Here is a 24,756-nt window from a genome sequence, read left to right as displayed (position 1 = left end):
CAGACGCACACCACAGACGAGGGCCCACACATTAATTCAAAGTCTATTTGAAAGAGTGATTGCTAGCTGGGAAATAGGCCTGATGGACAAAAACTTCCTAAATTCATGCTTTTACAGAAATATGAAGGCAGACAAAATAATTATGTAAATAGACAGAATTAGAAGATGACATTTACATATTTCAGCTTTACGTGCATCCCACTGGACCGTGCTGGAGCAAAGGAAATCATTATTATCTGGGAAAGCAAAAAGAACCCGCTTCACACAGGCAACGTCAAGACACCTACCTCATCAGACATCAGAGTGGCGATGGCTCGGCCGATCTCATGATAGGACTTTGCTTTGCCCTTAGGTCCCAGCAGAATGAACAGAAATCTGACAAAACAAACAGATTGATCCTATTTAGGACAGGAAAATGGATCATTTACTCCTTACAAATACAAAAAATTAATTTTTAAAAAATTGGGACGGTTGCATTTCTTAGAGATCCAGACGCTATTGGGCTAATCAGTCTCACTGACATCTTGCTGCTCTGGGCCTTCACAGAGGTCAGCCACCACAGAGTACCCTAGACTGCCTCAGTCCAGGCTCAGAGGACGACGTTAGCTACACAATGGACTAAGGTGAAGCTTCTGCCTTTCAATCCACAACCATTCTAGGTCAGATTTACCTCAGCAGTGGTAGAAATGCCATTTGCACCACACATTGGTTTGCCAAAGTGTTACCTCCCCTTAATTCAGTGGGAGTTCAACGGCACCAATATCCAGGCCTGGTACCCACAGGAGACACCAAAAACAGGACCCATACAATTTTCTTATCCAACGTGTTTACTTCTCTGAGTAACACTGTACGTACCACTCTAGCTAGCCTGGAGCATAAGCTGCACCCTGTCAGCCCAGTTGCTGAAGGGTAAGACACTCCCCAGAGTTTTCTTCCTCAAAAGCCTTAAAAGTAGCCTTGAAACCACTACAAACAAATGGGGTCACAGTCCTGCACAGAAGCGGCTACTGTTTGAGCAGGACAGCCCGAGCAGGGTCTGCACAGCAGCAGAGGGGAGCATTTGGGCCTGCAGCAAGCACAGCTGGGAGTGCTAAAAGATAAATGCATTCAGGGAGGGGAGGAAAGATGTTATTAAACTTTCACATGGCTTACCATAAACTACATCTCACCTCAAACCACTTTTTTCCTTCCCCGAACTATCAGATAGCACTGCATGTGCTCATTAATGCTCCACTGGGACTGAGATCTCTGTATCGTTCAGCATCCAGAGTAGCTACCCATGTGTGAAGGGAAATCATTAATCTAAACTGGGTTTTAGCTTTAAATAATTAAGCCCAAGTAGTATGCTTTGAATTTCTGCTTAGAGTGTACAAGACACAGAGGCCTGCAAGGCCATCTGATGGCTTCCTAGTCATAGCTTATTTTTAAAGAGGTAAGCTGACTTGGGAGGGGGAAACCTATTCCTCCTGTAGGCACCATCAGAGCGGGGGGGCTACATGTGCAAGATAGTGAGACTAAAACTATATCCAAGTTACTGGTAAGAATTTCAAAAATATCACAATACGAAATCACAGGAGACAGGAAATTACTGCTTTTTTTCTTCCCTGTCCTTGCTTTTGTCAGTGCTAATGCACTACGAATTAAGACTTGCCTACACTTAGAAGGACTACCAGCACTGCAGTCACTACGCATCAGAGTTCCCACGACAAAATGGTCTAATAAGATCTCTTAATGGAAAAGGCTATCCATGGAAAAAGGATGGTTTTGCCAATAAAATTGTGTCTAGCAGTTCTGCCAGAATAATAGGAATGCTGGTGAAGGGTGACTAGGATTTCCACCCTCTTAATTGATTTACATTATGAAAAGTTTTAAGTACAGCCTCATGGCTGGATGTCCAAAGGTACTTAGATTCTACTGAGCTGGAATGAAAAATTAAAAGAAAAAAAAAGAAGACATTACCATTCAAATACTACTTAATTCTGGAAAGATCTAAATCTTATCTTAGACTCTTCCACTTCCTAAAACAAGACATCAATGCTGATGATGTCAGCAAAAACCATTACACACTGTAGCAATGCTCTTCCTTTAAAGTTGATTTCATGCTGTGTAATAGGTGCTAATCTAAAAACTGTTTACCTAAAGAACTCCTACAGCCTTGCCTGCAGAAACACAAGTGTCCTATAAATTCCCCCTTCAGATTTGTCCCAGAAAAAGAACTGGTTCATAGCTTTGAGTTGAAATTACAACAGTCTTTGCGCTAAAACCTCAGCCTCACCACTTGACCTGTTAAGAAAGCCCTGTTAAATCTGCCAGTGATTTCCTGCAATGGCCACCATTCAGTGGTCTGTGGGGATTCATCATCATGCATGGCAGACAGCGTCGTTTCAAGTGGCTGTCCAGAGCTGGACTCTTAGTAGACCTGGAGATAAAAGTCTCCATCACTTACATATCAACCCACCCTTGTAATCACCAACAGAAAAAGCCACATGGCAGGAGACCATTTCACCTGATTTAGCAAAGGCTGGGGTAATTATTGGAGCAATTTTCAGTAAACTCTGTGTCACTCTATGTTTAAAACAGAAACACTAATAGCTTCTCAAATCAACTTTCAAGTTTCCTAAATTAAGTCTTTTTCCAAGTACAGCCACACTTTTCAGCCAGTGATGGCAAATAATCACATCATAACCCTTGGTAAGTTCTCTCATCTAAATAAAACCTTTTGCACTACTTCCAGTGTGAATTGGTTTAGCTTCAACTTCCAGACATAAATTTCGATTGTTTCATTCATGTAGACTGAAGAAACCTCTATAATTCTTTAAAATATCTTCAGCTATCAATATACTCTGTCAGTCCGGCTAAGTAAACAGACGTTTTTCTTCTCTCTTCAGTCACTTCTACAAATCTTTTCTGAACCTTTTTTGATCTGCCAATACCTTCCTCGAAGGAAACATCCGAGAAGTGGCAGCTGTGTCATTGCAAATAGATAGATGAAATAACCTATTGCTACTCAGGAATCTTATGCTAGTCCACTCTCCCGAGAAAGAGGAACTTATGTGTTCACATGATCTATCCATTTTTCAGCCCCTAGCCCATATTTGAACCCGCAGGCCAACTTCAACCAAATGAGACAAAGACTCAGAGGTAACAAACATTATCAAGTTCCTACAAGTTTTGTGAGAACTAGCGACCAAGAAGGGAAGGAGATCCAAACAGGCACTGTCAATGAGAGAAATGCAAGGACTGGCCTCACAGTTATCTACACTGCTCAGCTTGCGGCTGACTGGCACATCTGTGATGCCAAGCGGGTCACGGCACTTGGTGTATCCTCACCAGAAATCTCTGCTATCCTTTTAAGCATTGCATTAAGTATCATTTTAGCTTCCTCAACCAAAATATCATGAAATATTAATTCAAATATCTTATAAAATATATTATATCCAAACAATTATCTTCTATTGAAAAAATCTACAGCTCTACAAAAAAAATCCCATGAAGTTAGTGTTACGGAATCCGCAGATACGTATGACCTGGCATTACTAATACTATGACTTCCTAATCAAGTTCTGCGTAAGGCGTTCAAGTGTTTTATTCAAGGTTCATAGGGAGGTGACTAACCCATACACACCTAGGTCATGTTCTCTGCTCTCCTCCTACCTCTAGAAATTTTCCCTCTTTCTACAGCTATTATAAAACAACATTAAAGAGGAATTGTTCCTCAGACAGCACTTTTAAAAGTACGTTAATTAAAAGAAAAAAAGGATCTAACTTCAGAAGTTGCCGTTCAGCATTCTCCTAGTTTTTCAGGGGACCGAGACATTTTCATAATTATGTTCTGAAACAATTAAGTTGCCAACTCTCTTGCAATGCAGAAGTACCTGAAACTCCTGCACTTGCTAAAATGTTCTTAAAAATAGCCAGTTATTTGTGACACTTTCTAAATTCTTTGTCCTGAATGATTCAGCTCAGAATTGCCTTTGGCATGTAGAGTAAGATCTTTTAAAGTACAAAACATGCATAAATATATATATATATATATATATACATACACATACATACACACACACACACAAACATATTAATATATTAATGTATTTTAGTGGCTTAAATTGGATTATGTTTGCATGTACTAAATGTGATTTAGTCATGAATACTTCCCCCTAAGAAAGCCCTCATTTGTAGTTCTGACATTTCCCTTTTATGATAGAGAATCTTTACTACCTTCATCTTTGAGACGAAAGCTCGTACAGGATTTCTCTTCATTGTACTCAGCACATTCTGAGTCAGCAAATTTTCATTTCTGATCTTTAACATTTTTATGGATGTTTCAATATAGAAAACTTTGAGATTTTGCCTCATATCACTTAGCCTGAAGTCCCTCTGAAGTCAGAAGAAAGTTCAACTTTTCTTCTGAATGCCCTAGGTAAAAGCTTCCAGAGAGAGCTGCCCTAGCTTCACCCAAGCACTCAGTCTTGAACTTTGTACGCCAGGACACTTGAAACACTGAAATTCTTTCCTTCCAAGTCAGTAATGACTCAGAAAGTCAGTAATTTTATTATTCTGTTTTATCCAAAGTACTATTCCCCTGCCATTTTGCACATTTTATCCTTCTTAAGCAGCTGATGACCACCAATTATGTATAATTCACATTTTAATGATACAGACCATGCCATCAAAACCAACAAGAATAAATTCAGCCTCACAGATGAGCAATTTCAAATCCAGACAGACAAATGTGCGGTAGTGACTGCATTGTAAAGCCAGTCCACACGCTGAGAAGGCCTAAGCAAAGCACCATAACAACACTGTGTGCAAGCCCCGTAACCAGAGACCACGGGCCCAACAGCCTAGTAGGAAGGACCACAACACTCCCAGACCTTGGCAGAAGACAATTCCAGAGACTGCAGGGCAGAATTTCAATCCACTTTGTTGACAAAGCAATAAGGCTTTATGCACTCTGCTTGAGCAGAATTTGGCTAAAAGTCTCCATAAGATCGGACGAAAAGGACATTTAGGGAGTAAGGAATGTATACAACACAGACAGATGGGCTCCAAGTCTGTGAAGTAATAATATTTTACATTTGATAAGTTCAGTTAGAAATCCATAATCTCTCTCTTCACAGAGCTCCTATAGAGGGTCAGGATTGGGGTGAAAACTGTGGCAAGGTCAAGGTAAGCCTGATCATGCCATCTTTGTAAGAGACCCACCAGTGCAGGAGACAGGGTCCCTCATAAAAAAGAAAAAGGAGGAAGAGTAACAACTAAAACAAGACTGAAGTTCAGCCTGCTCACCCAGGCCTACTTCCCAGATCTGGGAGAAGCAAGAGCAGCAATTCGTAAGGGTTAAACGCAGCTACACAAAAGAAACTTGGTAAGGTCCTGCAAAAAAAAAAAAAAAAAAAAAAAAAAAAAAAAAAAAAAAGTTTTAGTTTTGAGGAGTTTGAGGGAAGCAGTCCTTCTGCTGTTATTTATCAGCTTGCCAATAGAGACGCATGTTGATGGACTCAAGGGCTGACAGGACGTGCTCACAGCCTATTTTTCCACTAGAATCTGAGAAATACTATATTGGGCCTGTTTAATGAAAGAAGTACAACTTGTGATTGCTGTAAGAAATGAAGGAGGTGAAGTATTTGGTTCTGCCTTCTGTTTCACATAAGTACCCTGCACAGTAATATTTCCTAGAGATTTTTATCAGACCTTGCTGGTTCGTTTTAAGTAAAACTTTACTTTTAATGGAAAGACCCTCAGCAAGGAAGTGTGAAGGGAGAAATATATAGAAAAATGTAGGGAAGAGTCATTTCTACCCAGGAAATCTTATTCCTAAAAAAATCTGTCAAAAATTGTCAAAAATTCTGCAACTTATAAAATTTAAAGATACAAGCCGAAGAATGTGCGGAGAAAAAAGTCAGCAGAAATAAGTAACCTATTTAACTGGAAGTCTACGTGTTGAATACTATCTACCTTAAACACACAATAATCCTTTTTCATTCTACAGTTCTAGGTCAGCATGAATAAACCAAAAACAGGGCAGGGACTACAGATATCATGAGCCTTTCACCCCTCCAAGGCTTGCTGTCATATTTGCTTCTACACCCAAAGGTTTCTTACATGTCCAGCTAATGGTTACAGCTGATATGCTGATTATCAGCTAGCCCAATGAAAGCCACAGCTGCCCTCTCTCTGCAAACCTGATCAGATTAGTGCTTTGAGAAGCAAATGACCAAGATGTCTTCATGCTGTTCTCTAAGAACCCCACATAGTTTTGAATGGCCCAACTTTGAGGGCAAAGTTTTGATAATTTTACCAGGAACTTGATAATGTAACAAAATAAAAGGAAGAAACCCTGAGGGGAGAAAAAAGAGGAACAAAGAAGGCTCCAGCACCAGCAACACGTAGAGGCTGTGGGCTGTCTATAGCAGAAATGCCCACCGTGTGAGACGGCTGAAACAAAAGGCTGAACAAGGAGACGCTCCATCATGACCAGCCTGGGCCCTTATGGGAGTTCCTTGATTGAATTTCACAGGATGCAGCCATCGCAAATGGCTCTTCATTACTCACAAAAACAACCTAATGAGCCTCACTACTTTGATTAGGGCTAACATTTGTTTCGGAGGACAACAGATGGATAATACTATTTCCTGGAAAAAAATGTTGGCATGGAAGGACACATTGTTTTGATTAATGCTATTGAATAATGAGGCCGTTGAGCAATCCTAGGACTAACTTCCTGGCTCCCACTACAAAAACAAAGAATGCATAATTTTACCTCTGCTGAAAAGCACTTTGAAAAGTATTTTAAAAAAGAAGTAACAGTGATTAGACTTAGAAGTCAAATATGAAAACATACAGAGCTCAGCAATGCAGAGGAATCAAGGATAGCTCTTGCTACAAATAAGCCACTTCAATTTCCCCACATTCCCAAAAGTAAACCCAATGAGCACAAGCAGCTGTTGGCACGGTTATTGCAGGCACCCCTGAAACCATTAGAAGATACACACACCGCTGCACTACAACAAGGCAACTGAACAAAATAGCAACATCACAGCCAATGTAATTTATTCTAGTATTAGTACTGCCCCAGCTACGTGTTCATGTAGCAATACGAGGTCTCTTCTTACAAGGTCCTACTTGATGTAGCCTCAAACATTCCAGGCATTATATGACTTTCACTCTGTATCGAAAGCTGTTTAAAAAGTTCACATAAAATATGTATTGGCACATTAACGATATGAAAGGTGCAATTTGAACTCCATAATTACAAGCCAGATGCAAAGTGTAAGCAGATACCAACAAGGGTGCATGAGCCCAGGTGCACAGCACGAACAGCAGACGCAGAGCAGCACCACGTAACAAGGCACCATGGAGGCTGGTGCAGACTGAAAGGGAATATTGCAGATCAGTCCACGTGCCACCTCTTCCATCCTTCTCATGAAAACTCCACTGCGTTTCACTCTTACAGCATTTCATTACCCTTTATACCAATTACTTTTACAGCTTTCACCTGATATATGTAAAAAACCCACAAAATGCTACGTAATGTTGCTCACATACATCAAAATGTTCTGGACATTTATGATGATACTACTCTCTATTATGTTACTTGATAAACCATGTATGACTGTGTAACTAAGGCTAACAGCTAAGAATTTGAACAGGACTTTAGCTTTGCTGTTTTACACATCGATTGAACAAACTCATGCAAATATTGAAGAATGTAAGATAAATTCACATTTGTGAGACTGCAGTTTAATTTGCAACACGAGTCACAATAAAAAACACATACAAATGACATTTTTTCTGAGCCATTATGAATTACAAATATTCCATATGACTATAATAAGGAGATTTTTTCCATTTATCTGATTTTTTTTCAACAGGATCAGAATTGCATCCTTTGTTGAATGTGAATTTTTGGAAAGAAAACAATGCCCCACAGAAAAATGCAGAGGAAATCTGGGTCAGGTACAGAGTTTGAGCAGCAGGGGAAAGAGGGCAGAAAAAAAGTACTTATATCTTTATCATTAAGCAAGTGTGTGTATTTTAGAGCTTATATTTTACAAGCAAATTCAGGACTTGAAAATGATTAAGCAGCTAAAGTGAGTTTTGTTACTTTAAAACCAATTATCCTGCAAAATATATATGACCCCAATGCAATTACATGACGGAAACCACCAGAGAAGTTCTTCTTTCAGACTGGTACTATTATTTTAAACTGTGGAAATAGTATCCAATTCGTGTTACCTGCCTAGGGGCTGAATTTTCTTACCGGGTAGGTACAGGGACTTCAGTCAGAGCACCCAACATAACTGCCTGCTGCAGCCGGACGAAGGCAATGAAAGGGCTTTCCAAGAAGTCTACCTCCCCAACCAGCACGTTGGAGGCCTCTGCATCACGAGGCAATTTCTTCATAAATTTATTCTTCAGCTGCAACAGTAGAGGAGGAAAAAATAATACAATGGTTTGTTAGGCACGCAAACAGGAACATGCAATAAAACTTGCACAGTTTTCACCCACATTTTCTTCTTGGTCATAATATATCACATAATATATTACCTTGAATCAGTGATATAATCACATTTTGGCCATTTTGCCCCATGCTGTCTACTGAAATATAGGCAAATACACTGCTACTCACTACAGCTTTCCCCCCTCATTATAAATGTAAAGCAGAAGCCAGACTGCAGAAGCAGACAACCACCCTTGCATTCATGTCAAGTCAAACATTCCTGCTAAGATGACCACAACCAGAAGAGCAATGCTGGCAACAGGGCTTAGAGCTGTGATGGTGCTGAGAAGCTCCTGAAGCTTCTCTTTCTCAGTCCTTTCGAAGAGCAATGCTGGATGGCTGCTACATCCCTCACCTAAAGATCAGAAAGGAAGAGAAAGTGTTGGGAAGAAGTGAAGTGAAAAGGGGTATCTCTGAAGAGGAGGAGGGAAACCAGAGAGAGTTTCAGAGGAAAAGGAAAGCAGCAGGCCTGGACAGACACACCAAGGTGCAGTGAGGGGAATGAGGAAGAAGACAGTTAGACATAGGACTCCTGGCCTCTGCACAGCTACCAGGCTGACTAGGAATGGAGTGGCCCAGGGGATACCTGACCCCTCAGACACTTTCTGCAGAGGCTTATGGCACTCTGTTAAGCCCAGCTGTGAACATCAAGGAACAGGGGGACATTTAGAAACCAAATGCAACTATTTCTTTAAAATACAAAATTCACATAAATTGTAATACACTATAATACCTATACACGTGGAAGCTGAGGTTAGGTGGACATTTCAAAAAAAGAACCAATAACTATTTTATGCATCAGATGGGAAACAACTATTGTTATTCTTTCTTCATCCCTTACGTCTCATAACACATAAAAATTCATTCCTTCACCCTACCACATAACTCAAATCCATGAAACCCCAAACACTGAAAGGCAGCAGACAGGTTACTACTAGTCACTGTATATCTAAAAGATCTCTGATGTTTCCACTATCAGCTGAACATCCACTGCTCTATAATGAAGCTACTGCAGCTGATACTTTATCCTGCCACAGCAATTGCTAATTTAATTCCACTCTTTGCTCCCTCTCATAATAACTTTCTATTATACAGAATGGTCAAGAACCTTGTACAAAAGTTTAAAATTTAGTAAATGAACTGCTGGAATATGGAATACACACATAAGCAGCTGCAGACACCACTCTGCTTGATCCCTGTTGAAAAATCAGTGTGCCCCACTGGCAAAGTAAAGGTATCTATTTTGGCAGAGCTACCCACAATTCACAGCATCTCACAATCTGGCTCCACAAGCTCTCAGAAGCCCCAAAGTACATGGGGCTAACTGATGGCTTTAATATTTATAAGAAAGAAAATGTTAAAGGCGCAAGGAAAAAATGGGTTTGTGGTTATTCCCCAACAGAATCCTCCTTACTTTAAATTGAGGTCATCAGTTATTCACTGCTTGGTAATACTCCCCTTGGAAGAACGAGCAAATGACAAAATGCTCAGACATACTCAGCAAAGCCAGTCAAAGAATACAGCTTCTCTGGAAATTTTGACAACACTTTGCCAGGCCAGGAATTGTCAGTAGGTTAAAAAAAAAAAAAAAAAAAAAGACGGGGGGGGGGGGGGGGGGACGGACACCAAGTGTCCTCCCTATGCATGCAAACTGGGGCAAGGCTGCTGCCAGGGGAGAGGAAAGATCACAAACCACCCAGCAGCAGGATAGGATGCTGTTTATTCCCAAGGGCTCAGGTTACTCCCTTTAAAGGAGACCAGGAGGCACAAATTAGGCTAACAGAGAATTCTCTATCCACCTAAATCTTTTCCTTTTCCTTCATTAACAATGACAACTAATGTGCCAGAAGAAAAAAAAAATGTTGGTGAAGCCACCACAAGCATGTGCCAGCCTAATTGCACCTTGGAGTTTTCTCGTCTTCAAGGTCAAGATTTGAAATACCTTTGAACCTCAAGGTCTGCTTGAAAAACATAACAAGTGGACTTGGAAAGAAAAGGTTGTGACTCAAAGCAAAGCAACGTAGTAGCAGCGAACTCTGCTCCCTGCACATTGTAAGCAAGAAGCCTCCTCAGAGGTTCTCTTAAGGACCCTGAGTGTCACTGCCCAAACAGCAGAAAAGCCTGAGGTCTGGGAGCAGCACCAGTGGAGCTGACAAGGTGAATTCACCCCCAAGAAAAGCAGCACTGGGAGTTCAGCCATGGGATAAATAGCACTTCTAGAAAAGCAACAAAGCATCTGTTGTGTCACTGAACAGTAGGGCTAAAAACTAGAGGGAAGTAAATTTGGAAGAAGACCTAAAAAGCTTTATATGTTCATTTCCAGCAGTCCTTCTCGAGCCATCCAAATGGTATCTAAGGTCTAAGACTGTGCTTGTCACCACCAGATCAGAGTACCAAGAGAAATCTACTGACCAGCATCATTCTCATCAGCCAACTGCCAGAGTCACTCTCATTTATGTGTCTTCCTCAGAGTGCAGATATAGCTTCATACTAAAAATAGCTCCTTACAGCCTGAAGGTTATTCTAATCTCAGCATCTACATACTATAATTGTACCACAGTGGACGTGAGCAAGCTCACAGTGCACCAAAACATGCATCATCTAGCTGACAAAGTATTAACTAAGGCAAACTATGGAGAAATGTCATCAACTGCTTCTGATCTGTTAAAGAGAAAACACTGCAACTGCAGCAGGTGAGCTCTAAAATTCAATCTCTCCTGGCTCTTCTCCAGCATCTTCCTGGCACTCCGAATCTCTTGAGCAGAGACCACAGCTTGGCAAGGGATTGCACGCCTCTCTGCTAGGCTTTAAATTAGCTCAAGGAGGCCTGCTGCATGGTAGGGTGATCACTGTTGCGCTGCTCTTAGCTCTGGGCTTCCCCAAGACAAGCAGCAAGCGTTCCTGCAGCTGCAGCCATGCTTGCGGAGGGCACTGCTCCTCCGAGAGTATAAGCTCTGAACAAGCTTAGCACTCAGGCTGTGTCCTTGCAGCCGGGCAGGGATTTCTAAGGGCATTCAGATGCAAGACAGCTTTGTTTTTAACTGCCCACTTCAGCAGCAGCAGAATTAATTTGGAGTTGAAGGCTTTTCAAATCCTGCCCTCCATCAGTTCCCGAAAACCCCTTCACCCTGGATGATCTTTGGAGACGTTCTGTATTTGTCTGGCTAACAGTGAATGGTGAGGGAGGACGTCCTGCCAGAAACACAACTAGGGGGTAACATTAGAGCAGGCTGTGAATCCCTAATGAGCATTTCCCTGGCTTTGCCAGGGTGACTCTAGGAAGTAGAAAAATAGAAGTCTGATGAAAAGACATGAATTAGAGATTCAGCAGGAAGAAAAAACACTGGAATAATCCTACTCCCATACACTTCAGTCAAGATTTCCATTAGAGAAAATATTTAATAAACATCAAAGAGTTCAGCGGAGAAAGCTTGGAAACATGCTCTTCCACATTTTTTGGAGAAACCAGGGACAGAAGATACCGATCAGGTAGCAAGTCCACAAGAAAGCATATGTTCAATTTTGCTAACCAGATTGGTTGCGTGCTCTTGTATTCTCCTGAACAAGAAACACAAGGCCCACACTTGAGTGCATTTCCAAATCAGAAGGGACAAGAAGAAACTCGAGGTCTGAAGTTGATCAGCCCCTGAGACCCAGGGCATCAGCCTGCTCAGCCTCCCCTCTGTCCAACACATCACAGCAGTAGTCTTGAAGGTGTTTTATGCTGTAAATGACTTTTGCATCAGCACACAAAACTTGCTTAAATCATTTATCAGCTAGCTGATGGCAAAGTTGTAGTCAGCACTTATGATCCATTTTGAACCATTTCCCGAAGAAGTTTCAGAAAAGAACCGAGTCCTCTGCAGCACCAGGGAGGGGAAGGGAGCCTTGCAGCTGGAACTGCTGTGCTCCCTTTGCCTGCACTCTGCTAAATTGAGCACTGTTCTAATCTGATCGCTAATGTTATGTTAAAGGGCAAGGATCTTCAATGCTGTATTTACAAAAGGGCACGGTAACCTGAAAATCACAATCTCCCTACGTGCATTTTAACACTCTTATTATCAGCATCACTAAAGATTGGAAATGAAAGCAATTAGTAAGTACACACCGCTTTTATTGCATCTGTTTGTTTACTGTCAGTCACCTGAGTGTGCTATATACCTGTCTGCCTCAAAAATGTTGCTTTCTCTGCTGCAGAGACCACAGCACAGCTCACAAAGCAGCTCTGAACTGCTGCCATTATTGGCCTGGCTTGCTAATGTAAAGGAAACCCAAGAGGACAGCCCACAAGCAGGGGAAGCATTACGGGGCATCTGTTGTGAGCGAATACACCCAGCAGGGCCAGGAGAGGACCAAGGCACGTTACGTGCCTCCTAGCAAGATTTTCAAAAACAATTTAAGGGGCTGAGTTGGATGCATTTTCCTAAATCACTCAATGGCCAAATATTTTGTAAAGAATGGAAGGTCTCCTCTGTTAATTTGGGAGCACCTAGCACAAGCAAGAGCTTAGGTGCCTAACAGCAGAGTGGGAAAAGAGGAAAAGGGCCGCGTGGATGAATACACACATGGCTCTTGTCTGTGAGCCCTGGAACCTTCTGCAAAGTATTTGCTGGCTTCACCAAGGCAAAGAGAAGACCCTAGACAAGCAGGAACTCCTTTAAGTGAGTCACTAGCTAAAACTAGTACTAGCCTGTACACTCACTTGCCATCTTTTTCCTATTTTACCTGAACAGGAAGCTTTTGCAGCTCTATCCTGTTTGAAAAAACAGCACTAACTAGAAAGAACACTGAGGCAAAAAGACCTGTTAGGAAAGTGAGAAGCTATGGTTTGCCTGAGTGTTTCTTCTATGTGCAAATCGGCTGCCTTTATTGGGTATTACAACTGCTTACTTCCGACAGAGGCTGCTGAGTTTGCAGCAGGGAAGCCCCCCCTCCAAAAAAAAAAAAACCCCAGGCAAGTCTAATGCTGTTACACAGGTACAGTATAAAATTCCATTACAATAACATTAATAAAGCAAAGTTAGAACTGAAAGGCCACCCATTGACTTTATCTAAGGAAGCTACTTGTAATTCATAAAGAGATGCTAACTTCATAACATGCCGTCCTTTAGTCATGCAGGGTCTGAAGTGCAAACTTGAATTCTCCTGTCCATTAGCAGCATTTAGTTGCTATCATTAGTGGAACTGGGTGAGCAAAGCAAAGCAAATACTACTGGCATGAAAAAAATGAAAACGCTATGCATTTGGCAAGAATCAAAATGATCATTTCTGAGCTTTTCTTTAAAAGCTCAAGGAGGCAGCTTTTGGCAGTCCCACTCCAAAACAGCAAAGCAACCATAGCTACTCCAAAGCTACCCTATCCAGCAGTTAAAATGTTCATCCTTGCTTCATTTTTTTCATGCCCTTCATCATTTTACAGATCTCCCTCTTCTTCCCCATGAGTCACATATTTTTCAAGATGTAGCTACCTAGATTATTGTTTCCAAAGGGCAGTCCATTCCAGAGCGATCTTTTTTTCACCCTACCATGTACCATTTTCAGGTTCACAATATTCATTACCCTTCAGCACTGCAGAATTAAAAATAGCCCATGCTGGGTGTGGGAACAAAGAGGAGGGGAAGAATCCACAAGAAGGGCAGGGTATGATTTTGCTGCAGCAGTGCTGTTCCACGTGACCCCAGGGAGAGCTGATCAGCATATTCTGACTCACTGCAAGGTGGATCTTACTCAAACTCACTGAATGCAGCCACTCTCCCCCAAAGTGTAGCAAAAGGTGGGTGTTCAAAATAAACACTGATCATATAGATTACCAGTGCAAGCCTAACTGCCTATCCTGGATGTACTACTAAAGGAAGACTTAATGTTTCCTAATCACAGGGAAAAGGGACCTGGTTCCTCAGTTCCCCAAACCCCTTTGCCATGCAAGCCAGGTTTGGCATGGAGAGTCCTCCAGTGTGCCAGACAGCAGCTGCCTGCATAATATTTCACTTGTAGGGTACCTACATCTGAGCAGAGAAACACAGTGCTTTTCTACTTAAGAAAGACTAGTTCTCCCAGGAATTTGAATCTCTCTCTTTTGATCTCAGTATTTCTGTATCTATCCACATATATGTTTAAGATTATCTAGCCATAAATTATCCCAGGAACTCTTAACCAAAGGGATACCTGCAATGCTATGTCCTTTGTCTATGTCCGTGAACAGAACCCCGTTACCAAGGAATGTTTAAGACATGCACTACTGACAAACTAAAACGAAACTGCTCTCAGCATTAAAAAAAAAAAGTCAATGAAAATGAAATTCCAATTAACTAAACTTCCTAGAAACATTTCTTTTCCTTAAGAAAGGTGGCAGTGAGCTGTACTGGAAGAGAGTCATTTTCATTTGAGCTCCATGGAGTGAAAGTAGGTCATCCAGGCTGACAGATATAGAAATTAGGAATCTCTGTTGGTGATTGCAGAGATTAGGAGAGGCTGTTCAAACAGTAAAAGCAACACATCATCCTCACCATTAATCAATGGACTTCTTTCCGAACAGCGGGGACCCACCAGCTCTCTTCCCCTATAGTGGTCCCCCCAGGAAGGGCAGGAGGGTTTCTCTCAACCAGGCCAATTCCTTTTTCTCAATGGCTTTGGCACAGATTCCCTGTTGATATGGAAACACTGGTCTGAATAAACACTGCGCACACCACAACAAATAAGAAGGGATTTGTGCCTCTCTCTGACTAAATATTCCAGTTGACCATATTCATTCAGAGCCTTTCTTTTGTCCCATATACAAGCCCTTTGCAACTGGAGTTAATGCCAAGCCACTACATTCGCCCTATATCGATGTATATTCATGTTTGATATATTATTGCATCAGCTCAGCAATAATGGGTCCCTGACAAACACTTTCCCAGATTTTCTTTAAATGTCTCCTTTATTTCTCATCTCAAGCATTAAAACGCCCTAGTGATTCAGTCATTCGGTGCTGCCAAGGACATCTGAACAAAGCCTGACCCAAGGATCTCTGGCAGGACTAGGACTGTGAGTGGGACCAGCAGTGGGCAAGGGCACACCATTCCTGGCTTCCTAGAGTCCACTTGCACCACAGCAATAACTGGGCTGACAATGGCTGTACTCTGCATCTTCTAAATAACTTCTGTTCACAGCTCTGCCCTGTGAGCTGTAAAAAATAATTTTACAATATTACTTCCAAAGTATGAAGAGTATATGAATCAAGACTAATTTACGAGCCACAGTCTAGCACCATACATAAAAAAACATGTCCTATGCACTGTGCAGAGAGTGAAAAACTTGTTCTCCCTAAAGGTTGCTCAAATGAAGAGAAGCTCTTTTTGCTGAGAACGGAAATGGGAATTCAGGCGATCTGAGAGCTTTGCTCTGCTTCCCACCAGACTCCCAGCAAACTGTCTTTCCTCGCAACAGAGGAACAAAACATCAATCTGGCTGCGGGCACACTGGCGTGGGAATCCTCACATGGCATCAGCAAAGGTAAAATTGAAGGTATGTTGCCAGATAAGAGCTCATTCCAAATATGACTTGAGCAATAATAAACACAGCCAAGGTCACTAATACATCCATGGATTAGTCATGTGAGGCCACTTTTACGTACCTCTGCTTTCAGCACGCCTGCCTCTTTTCCTGCATCAGGCTAGTGCAAATTTTCCTGCCTCAAGGGCCAGGTACTGGCTAAGCTCAGTATGGTGGGAAAGATGTATCCAGTCAGCCCTGCACAGGCAATTAGTTAAGATGTGCACATACGAACACACAGGCACACCCCACAGCCTGGCTGATGTCCTGTCAAAAGAACGTGCTTCTTCTAGCAAACGCTGCTGTGGACCAGATAAGGTTCAACCATAAGATCGTATTTTTTTGACAGCTCAAGAAACTTTCTTTAGATTTCTTTCAAAACCGTCTTTGATTCTGGTGTTATTCAATGCGGTGTTCGGGAAAGACTCCTAGAAAATAGGTAGATCCTCCAGAGCTTCAGGAATTCTCCTGCCTTTAGACGTACTTAACACTACTATATCTGGCAATACAAACCTCAGCACCTGGGAAAGAATACAAAGAATACAACATAGATTTATTAAATGGAAAACAGAAAAGAGAAAGAAACTGTCCCAAACTACCACTGTTTTTGCTTGTCTATCTAGCTATAAATGACCAGGATATTAACTGCAGCCAGCTTTGCATAAAGAAAGGCAAATGGAGGCAAAATCCCTCTCTACACTACCTCATGAAGAAGAGTTCTGCCAATGCAAATACAAGAGAATGGTACACACCTCCTCTTCCTTAATTATCCTTTACAGACTGACGAAATATCAAACAAATAATCCAAAAAACCATCCCATCATAAAACAGCAAAAACAGAATTGCGTGTCCTTTACGGAAGTGTCAGCTTCCATTAGAGCAGTTTGAGTCAGAGCCCAGCACCTTCCGAAAAACACTGGATGCTGAACCAGTGCCTTTTGCAATCTAAATGCAATGAATCAAGTCGTCATTCTCGGGGCAGAAAGGAGTCGATTCATGCAAATTAACTACGGAACTAATTTCAATATTCATAAATAATACACTCATAACCACACATAGCTGTTTGGATGCTTAGTGCTGCTCAGAGACATTAGCCTGGCAGGAGGCATGAATCAAGCCCTTTATTCAGCTCCATGGCAAGTTTCCCACAGGCACGGCAGGCGGAAAGGGAAAAACGTTCTCGGGAGCTCCTGGTTATTTCAGTTGTTACACCTCCAGTAACAAGACATGTTTACTGAATGTGGCGGTACAAACAGGAACAAAATCTTCTTCCTCCCTTCACCTCCTCCCCACACCTCTCCCAAATTTGCCTCCTGTAGGGATCACTGAATACTCCGGTATATTTTTTTTTATCCCATGAGCTCAGCTAGGGACCTGACGGGCAAAGGGCTTTGTAACATGTCAGTATCCTCCGCAGATCCCAATGCCCTAAAATAACAATCGAAGGGTAAATCAAGACTGAATGCGTCTCAGAGACTATACACACTCTCCCTCCGCCAGAAATCGCAGGCTCGCTGCCGCCTGCGGGTGCCAATCTGCGACTCGGGGGCAGGAAGGGTGAGCAGGATGCTCTGCTCAGGGTTTAGAGGTAACTGAGCAGATAGTACGGTGCTGTACCAGAGGACAGCCGTTACTTTCTGCTAGAGAGTTACAGCTACTCCTTTTCCTGGGTTTCACTTATGACAAGAGAAAGAACCAGAGGCAGGCAGCACGAGAGAGAAGCGGGAAGACCCAGCAGAGCAGGATGCAGCAAACAAGAGCCTGACGTTTTTTCCACAACTCAGTCATGGCCCAAAGCTGCCTAGTTTGACATTATCCCACCACACCAATGACATACTGTCAGAGCAAAGCTTTGATGTCCACGTGCTTTGTTTCTACTGACAGTAACTAAATCTGCATTAGAAAAAGAAACAATAAAATATTGCCATATTAATTTCCCTTTCAATTTACCATCAACTGTAAGTACCAGTGTAGCAGAGCAGTCACTACTTAAGATACAGGCAGCTGAGGAAGGTGGGCATTGTGGTACATGTCTGTCACAGGAACATGAGATCTGAGTCAGTATTACTGATGCAACTTTTATAAGAGGTAATCCACAGCTAAAGATTTTCTGCAAACTCTGCATTTTGGTAACTGACCCTTCCTTTTGTTGTTTGGGCTTTAAAATTATTTGTTTTCCAATAATTAAGGGGGAAAAAAGGAATAACTTAACACTTCAAATCTAGCAGCCATCCCTACCTTACAAATAACTTAGGGTTTTATTTCAGATTTTCGTACCATTTTAAGATTTGGTACTGTCTTATTCTGATGGCAATATTATTTCATCCAGCCTCAACTGTAAGGAAAAGAACCACAGAAAACAAATGAAACTGTTCTTACTCCATCATTCTTTATGAAGCAATCCAGCCCTTGATAAAGTTGCTAATCTAATTGCTTATCACATATCCATAAAACACTTTGTGTCAGAGGGGAAAGAGAGCATTAACAACAGGCATGGAAATTACAGCAAGATGTGTGTGTGTGTGTGTGTGTGTGTTTTCTTAGTCAACGATGATATACTGAAGAAGTTGTTTCAGAAGGTAAGATGACAATAAAAAGTGCAATGATCCTAAAATTATCAGAGGACAGGCCATCCACATAGGTCCTAAATACCACAGCAGTATAACAGAGTTGGCTGAAGAACACTTCGGGTTATATATTCACATCCTTTGGAAAACCCTTAATGCATCTGCTGTCTGTGCTCTTTCTTTACCTTTCAGCCCATAAGCCTTTCCCTCTTCCTCACTAACTGACAGCTCTTTATCCTGCAAGTTTGGGAATGAGCAACACTTGCTTGGCTGATGGCTTTTCTCTTCTCTGGAAAGAAGCTGAGGGTCCTCTGTCCTTCCTTCCCTCCAGTCTCTTCCAAGAGAAATCCTAAGTTAATTTTCTTTGACTCTGACAAGAGTTTAATGGTTATGCTAGTAAGAAGATTAACTCTGAAAAGTGTATTAAGAAGGCAAAGAGCATGAGAAAAACAAAACAATGGAAAGATCAAAGTAAATCCAAAGTAAACACAGAACAATCCCTACCCTAAGGGCAGGGCAAACAACCTCATGAGGCTTAATACAGGTACATCTGAGTGCTAGGTATGATTTTAGTAAGTCTCATGTTATTACCACTTGCTGCACTCATGTCAGTGCGTCGTGAGACCACAGTAAATATTTTCTTTCTATGTCTCTGTCCACAGCCCTATCAGTCTTCACACTCATCTCTGTACCCTCTGAGAAAGCCACCAATATGAATGGGGCATCTAACTGGGCTGGCACTTATGTAGTGAAGCAAAGTCCAAGTCCTCATTTCAAAGGTCTCCATAAAAAAAGCTTAGGGCTATGTCTTCTGTCTCTTCCCTTGATCATTTATTGTTCCTCTCCCACAGGAGGAGGGCAATCCAATCGGCACCACCTCCAGCCTGTACACAGGCTGCCCTGCCTTTGCACACACGCATCGTTCCTGATCCTCGGCAAGGCTGCTGTAGGGCAGGACAAAGCAGGCCTTGCAAACCTCAAGGAAGGCAGCTTCAAGGAGGATCCTCTGACAGATCTTCAGAAAACTCCCCAGATACATCCAGTGTGCTCTAGTATGCTGCACTGCAGCACCCTGGGCAAGATCCCAAGCAGTGTTAAAGCCTCTGTGTTCTCCTGTGACACAAGGGCTCTCCTTACCCAGGTGCTGCCCTGGCACAAGTCCCCAAAGGCATGAATACAACTCACCTAGCTTGAGGCTCTTAATAGAGCTGTCTACATTAGGGGTACTTCTTCTGGAGACAGAAAAGGCCCATCTGAAACTTGAATTGACTCTGCAATTACAGTTCAAAAATAAGCAGGGACTCAAAAATAAGCCAGGAGACCAGGCAGGCACCTTAGAGAAGTGTGTGCCTGTGTCTGGAGGGATCACCTTGGGCTGAACAACCTTTTCCTTTGCAGCCAAGGTCCCAGCTGCTTAGTGCCTTCTAACTGCCTTAAAACAATAATGGGAAAAAGAAAAAAGTGCCACCTTCAAGGGATTATCAAAGAAAAGAAAAGAAAAGAAAAGAAAAGAAAAGAAAAGAAAAGAAAAGAAAAGAAAAGAAAAGAAAAGAAAAGAAAAGAAAAGAAAAGAAAAGAAAAGAAAAGAAAAGAAAAGAAAAGAAAAGAAAAGAAAAGAAAAGAAAAGAAAAGAGAAAAGAAAAGAGAAAAGAAGAGAGAAGAGAAAAGAAGCCATTTCCAAGCAGCCATACCCAGGTGACCACCCTCAGGCCTTGCTGCCAATAACAAGAAAGCTCCGGGAGAGAGAAGCAGTCAAGTGTATTAGTGAACATACCAACGCATTCCACTTTTCTGCAGAGAGCTTCCCCCTAAATGTCCTCTTCTGACCTTTTCCAGGCTTCTTTTGTTCACTGCAGACTTAAAGTTCATCCTTAAAATTCCCCAGTTGTTAGGAATGTGGAATTGAATGGAACAATTCTATTTTTGACAATTACAGTCCCCGCTTTGTAAATTCATATTTCTACGGTAAAATTCATCTGACCACTCTCCGTCTGTCTTCACTGAATCTGAGGACTAACTTGCTTCCTCCCAGCTTGGGAGGTCCACACTGGAGACAAATGCCTCACGAGAGGTAAAGCAACTGCAGTGCACCTGAGATCTGCCCCCCCTTGGGCTCTGAAGAGAATGATTCCAAACAAACATTACAAAGACTTATCAGGATCAGATGACTGGAGACAGAAGTTTTCAACCCAGACATTATAACATCCTGGTGAAAGGAAGGAGGGAAGTAGGGACCTGTGCCAGGGCAGGATGCTCAGGACCAGGATCAGCCTGCATTTCCAAACAGACATGAGGGAACTGTTCCTAAGCAGAGACAGAGCATCCCACGATGCAGAAAGTTTAAAATCACTGTGGCAGAAGGCTAGTACTTGGGTAAGAAGATTCTCACATGCAGGCCGAAGGGCACTGAAAAGAATGGCTGCTTCAAACTACTGTGGCCACTACCAGTTAGATGAGCGTCCAGTGTTTACTGGCAGGAACCAGATAGGCTTTGCAGAACAAGAACTGTTCCAAGAGGGTTCAGTGTTTCCCTCCAGGATGTCCTGTGGGTGGCCAGATCACAAAACCCACTCTGCCAGCCTCAGAAAAGGGAGGGTGGAAGGTCCTGAGGCAATTACAAAGCACTTCCCACCAGCCCTTCTCCATAAAGATAAAAATAGAAAGAGATAATGAAAGAGAAACAAAGAAAGAAAAGGGAAATGTCTTCTGAGGAGCACTTTTCACAGTTTGAAGTGAGAGCATCCAGGAAATATGCTTTACTTTTACATGGCATCTTTCTGCTTAATAAGAACCTACTGAAACACACATAAAAAGTATTCTGGTTACAAGCTCACTGTATTGTTAATTGCACCACTCCTGTTAGCACAAGAAGTTGTAATACTGAAAATAAGGATGTAGGTAGGCAGGAAAAATGACAAAGATATATAAATGTTTGTTTAAAGTCTTTTTTCATTTAAAACACCCATACGTCATATTCTCTGTATTTGCAAAAAAAGTGATTGATAGAAGAGTTCAATCCCAGTCCTGCTCTAAGCAACTGTCATAAACTAACTTCAGCCTGTCATAGTTTGAAGACACGCTGGTCTCTGATATGCACAAAAAAATAAAAAAATATAGAGCCTCTTTTCTTTAGCAGACTCTTATCTCACTATATGGCCATATTAACTGTCAGACTTCCAGATGGGATACTAAAATAATGAAAACCAGCCACTCTGCTGTCAAGGCAAGAAAATCTGTTCTCCTTCTAGCTCCCGTTGTCATAACACCACGAATTATTCCCTTGTCTCCTGTACTGCATGCTAAGTTTTACTCAAGAAAGTTGCTAGGCATCATCACAATTTCACAAATTTTTTATCAAGACACAACTTGCAGTTAATCAGTAACTAAAAACTGAGATCTAAGGTGATTTCTCAGGCCAACTCTGAAACACTTACAGTACAAGGGTTCCACTGGGCAAAGTTCATCAGCCAGACACTGGCTAATTAACTAAACAACTTTTTGGAACAAGATAGTTTAAAAGTAACGGTTTTCACTATAAATAGTCAAGCATTATCTATACTGAATGTTAAAAACTGTAGTACACTTCCAAACTGGATTTATTAACACAGCTCACTATTAGCACTACTGAAAAATCTGTTTTTATCCTTGACTCAACACAAAAAGGCTATTACCTGGATATGTTTAATATGTCCATAGAAATTTCAGCAGGAGAAACAACAGAACATTTGTACTGCAGGGATCTAAAGAGCCTGCTGCAATATTTAGATCTAGTTTTCTACTACTCTGCCTATAACATCCCAATTACAGTATGATTAAAATGTAACACACAGCAGCCTTTCCAATGGAAAGGCTGTCTTACAGTCCTATCCCTTCCCCATGTATGTCTGCATACAATAATGGAAACATATTTTGGGGAAAAAAGTTATATAAATACATGCTACAACTTTGAATGACACTGGGGTCAACATGAAACACTCTCTGCATCCTTTCTCTTTAAGTATTTTCTTGAATAATTAAAGTTGATACTAGAGGGGGAATCTTTATTTCTTTGTTATATTTATTTTGCACATGCAATATTATAATGTTTATTTTCTTATCCTCCATTTCCTCCTTTTGCATGGATTTTTCACTTACTAAATGGGAAGATTATGTATTTATAATTGTTTGAATAGGGAAGTAATAGTAGCATAAATGACATGCCAGTAGAGGGAGAAAGGATATAGGAGCACGCTGAAGAACAGTTTTACCACATTTAATTACTCTGAACTTCTTTTTTTTCCTACATCAATTACATTGCTGTGTTGTTATACAGCAGAGTTGCTCTTAAAAAAGATTGCATCCAGTCATCATTGGAAGGACAAGAGTCACTCTCAACTGGACAGCATATACTGTCTTACCCAAACAATTTTCCAAAGTAACTCTCATTTGCATTGAAAATAACTACGGGACTAAAGAACACTGAAGGATGGGGAAAAAAAGATGCTCTCAAAGAAACAGTTGTGTTCTGAGAATAACCCATTTTTTAAAACCAAGATAAAGATTTTTTGAAACTTACACAGAGACTTTATTCAGACATTAGAGTAAAACTAAACTCACTCCTAGCCCTCAAACTCTTAAACTCTCAGAAACGGTGAGAGCACACGAGCACACACAAAGAAAGCCCGTACAATATACCATGAACTGCCCTGTTCTAAGAAATTAGACAAATTCCTGGAGACTGGTAAGGAAGAGCTCATTTCTTGGGGCACTACAGGCTAATTCAACTTAACTCTATAATTCATCTTCACTTAGATGCTATTCTTCTGCTGTCATCTTTTATTAAAGTTGCATTTCTGAAGTGATGCACAGTTGCACAGCATGAGGTAACATTTTTTGTTAGGATAACTGATGTAGGGGGGACACATTTCCTTAAATGCTCCTGTTCCATCACATCTCCCTTGCAAATGCATGTCATGGAGTGCTGCATGACCGCAGCTACCACACAGTGTAACGTGGGGCCCCAGCTGAAACAAAGACCCCGTTTTCAGTGCAAAGAGGATCAGAAAATATATCAAAAGCTGTATGTTGTGCATTCTCTTCTCACAGATTGATATCTGGCAGGTTGCCAGGTAGCTTCTGTACATGGCAGAACTTGCTTCAGACTTTGTGAGAGTTCGACCAGCTTCTTTCAAGGCTGATGCTTAGGAAGCGAAGGATCCAGTGACAGGACTCTGTCAGACTCACTGCTGGCCCATTTCATCTGCTTCAGTTTGACAGCACAAAGGCGCTCTCTAAACATCCAGCTTCTAACCACACACACCATCAAGTGAAGTCCAAATGCAAAGCTTACCTGATCTTTCTCAGGCTTGTCAGAGATGTCATTCAAACTTGAGGAAGTCAGGTTTCTGTGAGTCATGGCTGGACTGCCTGTAAGAACAATGTCAACACCAATTAAAGGACCTATTTCAATCCCGTAAGAAGAACACAGAGGCTCAGGCTACAGCAACACCTTTCCTTGCACAAGGGAGGTTCACATGCGGAATCTGAGACCCTGACAGGCTGCTTTCTATAAATTCACGTGGCACATGGAATAGAAAGATGTGAATGGTTCATCATTTCTGATCCACAGCATTCCTGCAAGCTTTAGAACAGCGATACTGTCTAAGACCTTTCATAATTTCTGGCTGTTGGAAAAAACAAACTAGCATCTGGCTGCAGAGGCTGACGCTGCTGGGTCATCCAGGGACCCAGTTACAAACCCATTTTGCAACACAGCAGTGGGACCCTCATGGTCACTGCTACCTCTGAACCATTTCTCTTAGCTTCCTACATAGCCTGTACCTGCTACAAGACTGCGTATGCAGCTCATGCAATGAGGAAGGTTGGCAGGTAACCTTGTTAACTAAATCCATGAACCCTAGGGGTTTACTGAGCTAAATGACGTGTGCACCGAATCGGTAGGCCTAAAGTCAACAATTCCTAAGACCAGATACTCTGGAGAGACAAAGGAAAACACAGATGCAAACAGAGGAAATAGGTAACTTCCATTTACCTTTCAAAGATCAACTGTTCATCTGTAAGCCCGAAATAATGACATTCAAGCACTGGAAAACAACTAGACAGGAGCTGCATGCTCCCTTATGGACTACTTTTCCTACTTCTTCTTATGTAGAC

General features: G+C 41.7%; 1 protein-coding gene across 1 annotated transcript in view; it reads right to left on the bottom strand.

The window, feature by feature from the left end:
• The window catches only part of SLC4A4 (solute carrier family 4 member 4), a 193,855-nt gene that overhangs the window by 55,540 nt on the left and 113,559 nt on the right, over window positions 1-24,756 (bottom strand). Inside the window, exons 7-9 of the mRNA XM_062574256.1 lie at window positions 23,933-24,009; window positions 8,264-8,421; window positions 288-375 (exon numbers count right to left, since the gene is read on the bottom strand). Of these exons, the coding sequence (XP_062430240.1) occupies window positions 288-375; window positions 8,264-8,421; window positions 23,933-24,009 (323 nt within the window). The remainder of the gene's footprint in view (window positions 1-287; window positions 376-8,263; window positions 8,422-23,932; window positions 24,010-24,756) is intronic.

The sequence above is a fragment of the Rhea pennata genome, chromosome 4, assembly GCF_028389875.1.
Source record: "Rhea pennata isolate bPtePen1 chromosome 4, bPtePen1.pri, whole genome shotgun sequence".
NCBI lineage: Eukaryota > Metazoa > Chordata > Aves > Rheiformes > Rheidae > Rhea > Rhea pennata.
The sequence above is the reverse complement of the archived record's forward strand: the minus strand, read 5'-3'. Positions and strand labels throughout refer to the sequence as shown.